The 10426-nt window shown below is 34.9% G+C and overlaps 1 protein-coding gene across 1 annotated transcript in view; it reads left to right on the top strand.

The window, feature by feature from the left end:
* Positions 1-10179, top strand: part of LOC150078734 (anoctamin-10-like) — a 30690-nt gene extending 20511 nt beyond the window's left edge. Inside the window, exons 7-8 of the mRNA XM_090382306.1 lie at positions 5065-5181; positions 10090-10179. Of these exons, the coding sequence (XP_090238432.1) occupies positions 5065-5181; positions 10090-10179 (207 nt within the window). The remainder of the gene's footprint in view (positions 1-5064; positions 5182-10089) is intronic.
* Positions 10180-10426: the final 247 nt, after the last annotated feature.

Raw genomic sequence — 10426 nt, forward strand, 5'->3', positions numbered from 1 at the left:
TACGATGGACTGAGACAGTATTTAAATTCTATACAGTGGGATCAACTGATGATGTTACCAACAGCAAATTCAAAATGGGAAGCATTCAAAGAACTTATCTTGGAAGCTACTAGGCTTTACATACCAACTAAGAAATATTGTTCAAGGTTTAGGCCTAAATGGATGTCAGATGAACTAATGAGGCATATGGCAGAGAAGAAAAATGCATGCGATACATACAAATTAACACGTGACACAGAAGCCTATGATAGGTACAAGTTGATCTGTAACCAAGTTACAAAGGAGGTTAGGCAGGCAAAGGCAGATTACGAGAAATCCTTGGCAAAGGATGTGAAGAAAAACAGCAAAGAGTTCTTTACTTATGTAAACTCTAGAAGGAAGGGGATGAATCAGATTGGTCCACTTGATATCGATGGGTCAACTGTTGATGATCCTGCTCAGGTAGCTAACAAACTAAATGAATATTTTGCATCGACATTCACACATGAGGAGTTATTCAGCGAGGGGAATGCCAGAGGTGTATTCAACTCTGGCAGTAAGCTAGAGAATCTTGTAATAACTGAGAGTAAAGTGGAGGAGAAATTGTTGAAGATAAACACAAGAAAGGCACCTGGGGTGGATGGAATCTATCCAGTTATATTAAAGGAGGCAGCAATGGAAGTAAGCAAACCCTTAGCCATAATTATGAGAGCTTCCTTGGACTCAGGGGAGGTACCCATGGACTGGAGATGTGCAAATGTGACCCCAATTCACAAAGGAGGATCAAAGGCTGACACAAGTAATTATAGACCTGTGAGTTTAACTTCTGTTCCCGGAAAATTAATGGAGGCACTGGTTAAAGAAGCACTGCAGGATCATCTAGACAAGACTTCGGTTATAGCTCAGACACAGCATGGTTTTGTTAAGGGGAAGTCTTGCCTGACCAATTTGATTGGATACTATGATGCAGTCACAAAAGAACTGGATGCAGGGAATAACTTTGATATTATATACTTGGATCTTAGAAAGGCTTTTGATACTGTTGCACATGGAAGACTGCTGCACAAATTGGAGCAGTGTGACATTGGAGGCAAATTGCTGCTATGGATAAAGGGGTGGTTGAGGGGGAGAAGACAGAGTGGTAATCAATGGACACTGCTCATCGTGGACTAATGTTATTAGTGGAGTCCCTCAGGGTTCAGTATTGGGTCCTTTATTGTTTTCTGTATTTATAAATGATATTGATGATGGTATATCAAGCTTGATGTCCAAGTTTGCAGATGATACGAAGGTTGGCAGGGTTGTCAAGGACACTACTGACACTATGCTGCTGCAACAGGATCTGGAAAGGTTGAGCAGATGGGCTGAGAGGTGGCAAATGAAGTTTAACATTGACAAATGTAAAGTACTACATATGGAAAACAGCAACCCCAGAGCAACGTATCAACTCTGTGGTACTACACTGACAGTGGTAGAGAATGAAAGGGACCTGGGGGTGGTTGTGCAGGCAGATATGAAGTTCTCTGAGCAGTGCAGACGGGCTGCAAGAGTAGCTCATGGTGTATTGTCAATGATATATAGGAATTTTTCTAGCAGGGATAAGGAGGTGATTATTCCCTTGTATAAGGCAATGGTCAGGCCACACCTAGAGTACTGTATACAGGCCTGGAGACCTCATTTCAAGAAGGATGTAGAGCTGCTGGAACGAGTACAGAGAAGGGCAACAAGATTAGTGAATGGAACAAAGGGGTACTCTTACGAAGAAAGGCTTAAGTTTTGCGAATTACAGTGTCTGGAGACTAGACACCAGCGAGGTGATCTGATAGAGGTGTACAAAGCCTTGGATGGTTTGAGCATGCTCAATGCTGATGGGATTCTTCCTCTTGCTCAGAATAATCACCTGAGAGGGCATAAATTCAAATTGAGGAAAGACAGATGTAGGATAGATGTGCGGAAATTTGCCTTTAGCCAGCGGGTGGTTGGTAGGTGGAACAGACTTCCATCCCTTGTCGTGGAAGTTGATAGCCTAAATAAGTTTAAGGCTCGGCTGGACAGGTATTTCGAACGAACAGAGGGGTGAAGTGGAAGTGGTTATTTTTTATTTATTTATTTTACTTTTAATTTTTTTGGCTGATGCTGCATAAGCTTGCTTTCTTGCATCAAATGCCTCTACTAATGCTAATGCTAAGTGTTGAAGAGGATGATTATCTCACAGTAATCATCCTGTTCATGATTATTGTGATTTCGATGATGTATGCACAAGCAAATCTCCACATTTCTATAATCACTGAGAATTGGACGAATTCATCAAGGACTTAGAGGCATTTCATTTTTACATCTTTCTCTGCAGTTACTGAGTCTTTCTGATCATGCATGAATAGTCTGTTTGAAAGAGTCGATATTAGTCAAAATCCAGTGGAGCTACTAATGAACAGACACGTGCAATGAGGTTTGAAGGCTATTTTGCTTCACAGTGGGAATAAATTTTCATTGATTCTTTTAGATAGTATGAATAAGAGCTGTAATGCTCAATATGTTCTACATTGATATCAATATTTGTAAAATAATAATAAGAGGAGTTTACCTCAATATAGTATGTAGAACACTTCCATATGATATCCTCCAGAAATTAAAATGAAAAAATCAAAAAACTTACATTAGAGTAACAAATAATTAAAAACCAATTTAGCACAATTAAAAATATTAAAAAAGAATTTAATGAAAATTTTCAAAACCATTTTCCTTCCTAACTTCTGGTTTTTTTTTTTTTTTGGTAGTTGTTGGCGCATCGGCTTCTGTGGCCATATTGCACCTCCCAAGGTTTTTGCAGTACTACTTTGATCCAAGCCCGAGGCGGGAATCGAACCCGCGACCTTTGGGTTGCCGGGCAGGTACTTTACCCACTCGGCTAGCCCGGTCGGCCCTAACTTCTGTAAGGAAGGAAAATCGTTTCGAAAATTTTCGTTAAATTCTTTTTTTTTAATATTTTTAATTGCATTAAATTTTTAATTCTGTTAAATTGGTTTTTAATTATTTGTTACTCCAATGTAAGTTTTTCAATTTTTTTCGTTTTAATTTCTGAAGGGTATCATACGGAAGTGTTATACGTACTATATTGAGGTAAACTCCTCTTATTATTATTTTACAAATATTGATTCTTTTAGTTTACTCAGTTAGTATTAGTAGTGGAAAATAATGCAAGAAAGCAAGCTTATACAGTACCAGTCAAAAAAAGAAGAAAAATCTTTCCCACATCACCTGTCATTCCCATCCAATAAGTTGTCTAGTTCTTCATTCAAACTACTCACTTCCACAACAACAGATAGAAGTTTGTTCCAACAACTGCCCACTCTGGCTGAAGACAAACCTCCACACATCTATTCTACAACTATTCTACTGTAATTTCAATTTATGCTACCTCTGAGCAAGAGGAAGGCCTTCAGCATTGAACTTGCTCAATCCATTCAAAGCCTTAACACCTCAATGAGATCATCTTGTAGGTGCCTAGTTTCCAGATCCTGCAGTTTGCAGAATTGAAGCCTTTTTTGGTAAGTGCACCCTATTCCCCTTACCAATCTCATTGCCCTTCTTTGCAACTGTTCCAGCAGATCTATGTCCTTCCTATGAAAGACTATGAAAATAAAAAAGTAAGACTATGAAAATGTGAAGCATTAGTTGGAGAAGCTTTAACTGTGTAAGTTATAAATGGGATTATATGTAGGAACTTTAGGATGCTAGGATTTCTTCTTGATTTGCAAATTAGTTAATTATGCATCCTTGTTATCAGAGCTTTTGGGTCTCTAACTGATTTCTTCCATTATATATGTGTAATGTTCTAGAAATTTCCTGACTCAAAAAAAGTGGAACGTGGTTTATTCATTGGATCACAAGTTAAACAGGTGATACGTTTGATGAGTTTGAAGATAAAATGATTTCTATTTAAAAGAATGTGTGAGACTATGAGAGTTAGTTGAAAATTTGATTCAGCAGCATGGAAAATTACATTAATTCTCTTTTAAAGCTCCTAAAGTTACCTTGTATATTTATTTGTGCAAGCTGCATAATAACTGTATGGAAGATTGCAACACAGAATGACCTCAAGCTATAATATTTGCTCTCACATTTTGACTTTTTTAAGTTGAAATTTGAGCAACTTTAGTGAAGAGAGTTGGAAAAGTTTCTATCAGGACATTTGATCAATTAACAGAAATCTTTTTATACACTGGCATGACTGCATAGGTCAGAGGAATTTACAACAAATCATATTGATAAGAATACAATCTTTAACCATATTTATCATCATCTGGTGCCTCCGTAGCCAGGTGGGGCAGGAGCAGCAGTGTGTAGCACACGCTTCTTGATTAGACCAGGATTCGAGCCCGTGACCACCAAATACGGAGGATGCGGAAAGGTCAGGAAATTACCACCGCATATCCCCGGAGCAATATGGCCTTAGTTGCTAATGCTCCTAAAAACCAAATAACAAACAAACATATTTATCGGTCACATGGGCTGGAACCATCAATTTGAGTATATGTACTGCTGTACTTTGATGCTGGCTACTGGGCTGTGTCAGGCCTAATTAGAAGAGGTATCAGGAGAGCTGTTATGGGTGATTACATCTGCTGTTTGGTTTGAGGTGATTACAAAAGAAAGGATGTTCAAATGTTCATTTTGAACATTTAGACATTAAAGATAAATTAGGAATTTAGTCAAAATCCTAATTTATCTTCCTTGGCAGTAATTGTACACAAATGAGTTTGTTTCTGAGATGATTTATTGACTTCCTTTAGTAAAAGGATGTGTTCTTAGCCTTTTACAGAAGTTAGATAAATCTAGATAAATAAACTTCAGAATAGTATTTATATGCAAATTAAATTTTTTTTTTTTTTAATTTCTGGAAAAATAGGACGCTATGAAAACAAGAAATATCATATTTGTAATCATTATATCCAAAATCATAAAAAGGCAAGAAATGAAAATAAACAGAAATTTTTACAAATTTGTTGCATAATTTATTATTTAACTGCATATTTTTGTATTACTCTTGAAAATTAATAATTTATATTTATCATTTGCTTACAGCATATAATTATAATTGCCAAAGTTATGATAGCTTATTTAATCCCAGATGTTCCCAAATGGGTTATAGTAGCAATTCAAAAGGCACAATATGAATCTCTTAAAGCACTGAAAGCTGAGGTGAGCACTTTAATTATGAAGTTCATTTTTAAAATAGACATTTTCTGTAATTATTTATTTTTTTTTTTTATCTTGTAATGTTTTTTTTAAACTATTTCAATTGGAAATTACTAATTATATTTCAATAAAAATATTTAAGAGTGTGTGTGTGTGTGTGTGTGTGTGTGTGTGTGTGTGTGTGTGTGTGTGTGTGTGTGTGTGTGTGTGTGTGTGTGTAACATTCAAACTTATAAAACACACTTATAAATTAAGTTGTAATAAAATCAAATGGAAAAATTGCAGTAATGTTTTTTTTTTTTTTTTTTATCATGAATTTGTGCTGGATGAGCAAATAATAAATTGCCACAACTATAATTTCTTTTAATTTCTGGAAAAATAGAATGCTATAAAAATATTGATAAGAATATTGCAACCACTGACACCAACATTAAACAATTTATTTAAAAATAAAATACATAGGCATTGGAATAACTATAAAAGAAAACCATTATAATCATAAAAGATATAATAAAAAAAATAAAAATACACATTATAGCAATAAGAATATAATATACACAAAACAGCAAATAAACAATAAAATAAACATACAAAAAGCTTTCGAGACATAGGGACCTCTTTTTTTCAACTTTGTTTTAAATTTCCAAATCATTGACAAAACTTATAGCCACCTTCTTCTGGAATCAAAATGACATAATTTTTATTAATTTCTTAGAAAGTGGAACAGCTATCAACAAAGAAAGATACTGCTTGTTCCCCGGAAAAGCTTAGTCAAGCTCTGAAAACTAAAAGACCTGAAATGAATTGGCAGGACATCAAGTTTCATCAGGATAATGCAGGGCTGCACACAGCGCAGATGACACTTTCAGAGATTGCCCACCTGGGGTGGAGCATAATGTCTCACCTGCCCTATAGCCCTCACCTTATCCGATCAGATTTTTTTGTTTGGTAGACTGAGGGCATACCTGCTTTGTAAGGTGTTTGAGAGTGATATGGAACTCATTTCATTAAACATTGGTGCCTCCTGATTTTTTCCCAAAATGCATTCACTGCCTGGAAAGAATACTGGAGAAAATGCAGCAATGAATGGGGAATGATTATGGGGAAAAAAAAACATGCAGGTGCCAGTATCTGAATAACAGTCTATATGGTTAAGTGCTGCATGTACTATGACTGACTCAGTAGCATTTGAAGAACCAGCCCAAGGTGTATGTGTTTCATCGTGTAACACAGTAGAGATGCAGAATAGTGGCCCAGCTAACTACATAGCACAATGCAAAACCTCGTGGAATAGCAAGACTGTTATCCACAGGGACTGTGCACTCGACAGTCATATCACGAGTACTATGCTCACTGCAAGATACAAGGAACTGCACAGTGAGTATGGGCACATCAGCACCAACAACTGCTGGCTTGTGGAAATCTGTCACCTGGTCTGTTAAATCCTGTTTCCAACTCTGTCATGCTGATGGCATATCTACATTGGAGAAACCCAGCATGAGGATATGGTGCCTGTGCCTGGATGCGCTGTTGGTGTTCATCAGGCTGGAGGCAGTGGTGTTGTGGTTTGGGAACTGTTTACATAGCATGCCCTTTGTCCTCTGCTCACCATTAATCGAAATCTCAATGGGAATGTCTACCTTTCTATTGTTGATAACCAAGTATGCCCCTCTTGATCAGCATATACAGACAATTCCAGCATCTATCAACAAAACAGTGCACCATACCACAAGGCCTGGTAGGTTGTTAACTGGTTTCAGGAAAATGACAGTGAATTCTCTGTACTTCCACTTGCCTGATCTCAACCCACTTGAACATGTTTGGGACCTACTGGAAAAGGACATTTGATGCTGCAACCATCCACCTGACACTCTGCAGGCATCACTGGATACATTGTGCACCGCATGGGTAGTAATATCACAGGATACTCTGCAGCATGCAAAACTTTGTGGAATCCATGCCAAGGCTTCTATGGGCTTGTATTACAGGCAAGAGATGGCCCCAAGAAGTATTAGGTTACATTGCTAATGCAAAGCCAACTCCGTATATGTTTCAGTATGCTACAGCTTTTAAATCTTTTAAACATTGATATATTCACCATAAAAAAGTAGAAGTCATCATGATGTTGTGTGCCCTCTCCATGTTTCTGTAATAGCAAAAGTCACTCTCTTAAATCTTCAGGAACCACCTCTGTAATGTTGACTTGCAACCCCAGCAGAAATGGAAGAAAATGTGATAGTTAAAATTTTGTTACTTCAAAGAAATATACCTTATATTTCTTTTTATAAGACAGCATATAAGAAAAATGAAATTGGTAGGAGGTACAGGCCATGTTTGTTATTTTATTTTATCCTTAAGAATAAAGGTACAATTTGAGATGCTATTCTATGCTACAGTATAACTGTATACTGTGGGAAGAAAGATGAAATTTCAAAGTGCTGCTAAATCAGTTTTGATGTAGCCATTCATTGCATATCATTCATATGCAAAATACCACATCATCTCTGTTTGTTTCATTTTTTATCCTCTTATTTGATTTCAATAAAAATATAATAATTATTATTATGACTAAATATTGGAAGTTAGTATACAAGACTCTCAACCTCTTTTTGGCTTTTAATTTTTTTTATAAAAAAATTCATTATAATTTTCTTTTTACAGTTTTCCCAGTGTTCATTTTAGTGGACTTTCACTGTGTATGCCATATATATATATATATATATATATATATATATATATATATATATATAAGAGAAAAAAATATAATAATAAACATTGTGAACAATGTAAAAAATCAATAAAGGATTATTTATTTATTTATATACTGAAATCAACAAAAACCTGCATTCAGAATATTTTGATCATCATGAAAATGATCTAGCCTATACCAGTCATGTCATTTACAACTTTTTGGCAAAATTTTTGCTTACTTGTCATGGATTATCCAGAGATATCTCGTTTTTAGTTTAAAAAGTTATTTGGAACTACACGAAATATCTTGGGATACAATAATACCTGAAGCAAACAATAATACCTCCAAATTTAGGACTGAAATGTATTTTCTCGTGCATTTATCTGGCTAATTTTGCATTAGCCAGGTAAATCCTGAGATTTTTCAGCATTTTCTTATGCCTTGTAGCAGACAACTGGCTTTCATTTTACTTAAACAGCAACACTTCATATTGTACAGCAGTGTAAGAACAGTAATGTGCATTCCTGTGCTACCAGTAAGCAAAATATAATTTGCCATCTTAAATGCAGAATACTGAACCCACAAAAATAATTCACTAAAACAATATTGAAAAATATTTCGGCATCCTCTTGAACTGCTGCCCGTAAGCGATGCTTACCTCACCTATCCACTTGGGGCGACCATGTGTCAGAATGTAGTTAGTTCGCGATTATTGCTTGTGCATTCCACTTGATTTTTTAACTTTATTTATATAATGAGTAATGAAGAGTTTTTCTTTTCCTTTCTTTTAGCTCAAGCGCTACTTTATTAAAAAAATCTGTATAATTTGCACACTTTTTGGCATACACTAGATAACTCGGGATAGCCCAAATGGGTTAATTACCCCCATGTATTTTCTACAAAAAAATTAATAAAAAACACAAAACACTATACAATGAGTACTTGCATGATGCATACTTTTAATCTGTAAAGTAAAAAAAGTCGATCCGTTACGACACATTTTCCGGAAAAAAAATGTTCCAAAGGGGTTAATCTAAACTAAAATCTCTTGTATGATAACAGATTTTAAGAAAAATTGAAATTTGGTACTTGCATATCTTCCATATTATACAATAATAATCTTGCATATTATACTGTTAAGCAGTATAATATGCAACTTTATTTCATGCAGTTCTGACCTAATCTGATGTGCCCTTTTGAAGGTGTCCTTCCTCTTGCTTTGACTATGCACGTGAGAGGGGAATAAATTCAAATCAGGGATGAATGGTTGCAAGTTAGATTTGTGGACATTTACCTTCAGCCAGTGGTTGTTTGTTGGAACAGAATTCCATCTGGTATTATGGAAATGGGTAGTTAGAATAAATTTGTACTAAATTCGGATGAACTAGATGAACTATTAGAGGGGATATTTTTGGTGATACTGTAGAAGCTTGACTTCTTACATCATTTCCTGTTACTAATACTAATGCGAGACCTGATTAGGTGAGAACTGCTTATGTTTTTAATTTTTTTTTTTGTGTATTTTCCTATGGTATATTATATTATAGAGGGTCACCAATGGTGAAGTGGACTGTGGTCTGCATCCGGATCATCAGCAATTTTTCATAGACTGCAAGTGATTTGAACCCCTGTCAATAATTTGTATATAAAGCAATTATTTTTGTTTCATTTTGTAAATTCCATTAACTTGGTGCAAAAAACTTAAAAATAAATCAATCATATATTATGTAAAGCTCTTTTCTTTGCATTCCAGGATAAAAGGAAATAAAAATGCTATAGTAATATTTACGTGATGTTTTATTAATTTTTATACCACAAAGGGATTGCTATGACAGTGAGTTGCATTTTTTTCTAATATGGTCCACAAAGAAAACTAATTGGTGACTCCTGTTATATCAGTTGAGTTAGCACATTTGTTGAAGTAATCATTATGCTTATACTTTATCTACAACACTGCCTAATGAACAAGGATAAGACCAATATTTTATAATATGCTGCATTTTTTTTAATTGTTTGGACTATTTAAATTTGTATAACATGATATAGTTCAATAAATAAAAATTTCCCCTATGTTGGACTAAATTATGATTCATATTGATTTAGACAACTTCTTTTTTCAAAATCTTGATATAATGGAGTTATGTATATTATTATGTGTGATAATATTTTGTAATATAAATTAAATGTATTGCTAACTGTTTTTGAAATATTTCTTTTAGAAGAAAACAAAGATGAAGGCTACTCTTAGAAGGTTGCAGTCCATACGTGAGCAGTCCCCTGAGTCAAAAATGCACTCCAAAGCAGATTGAAGTTTTATTTATTAATCTTCTTTTCCTATTTATATTTCCAATAGATTTTAATTGTAAATTTTTGTATTTGTGTGCACTTTTGTGCCGGTTAACCATTTTGTTGAACACCTTTTTGTGTTTTCTGTACAAACTATTTAGAATAACTTTATGAAGTGTTGCTGTTTAATATACATGCTTTAAGTTTTTCTTAGTCCTTAAAAATACTGCTTTGGATAATTGCTATAGCCAGTCAGAATGCCTGTAAAGA

The sequence above is a fragment of the Mastigoproctus giganteus genome, chromosome 10, assembly GCF_048544385.1.
Source record: "Mastigoproctus giganteus isolate SK-2022 chromosome 10, ASM4854438v1, whole genome shotgun sequence".
Lineage (NCBI taxonomy): Eukaryota > Metazoa > Arthropoda > Arachnida > Uropygi > Thelyphonidae > Mastigoproctus > Mastigoproctus giganteus.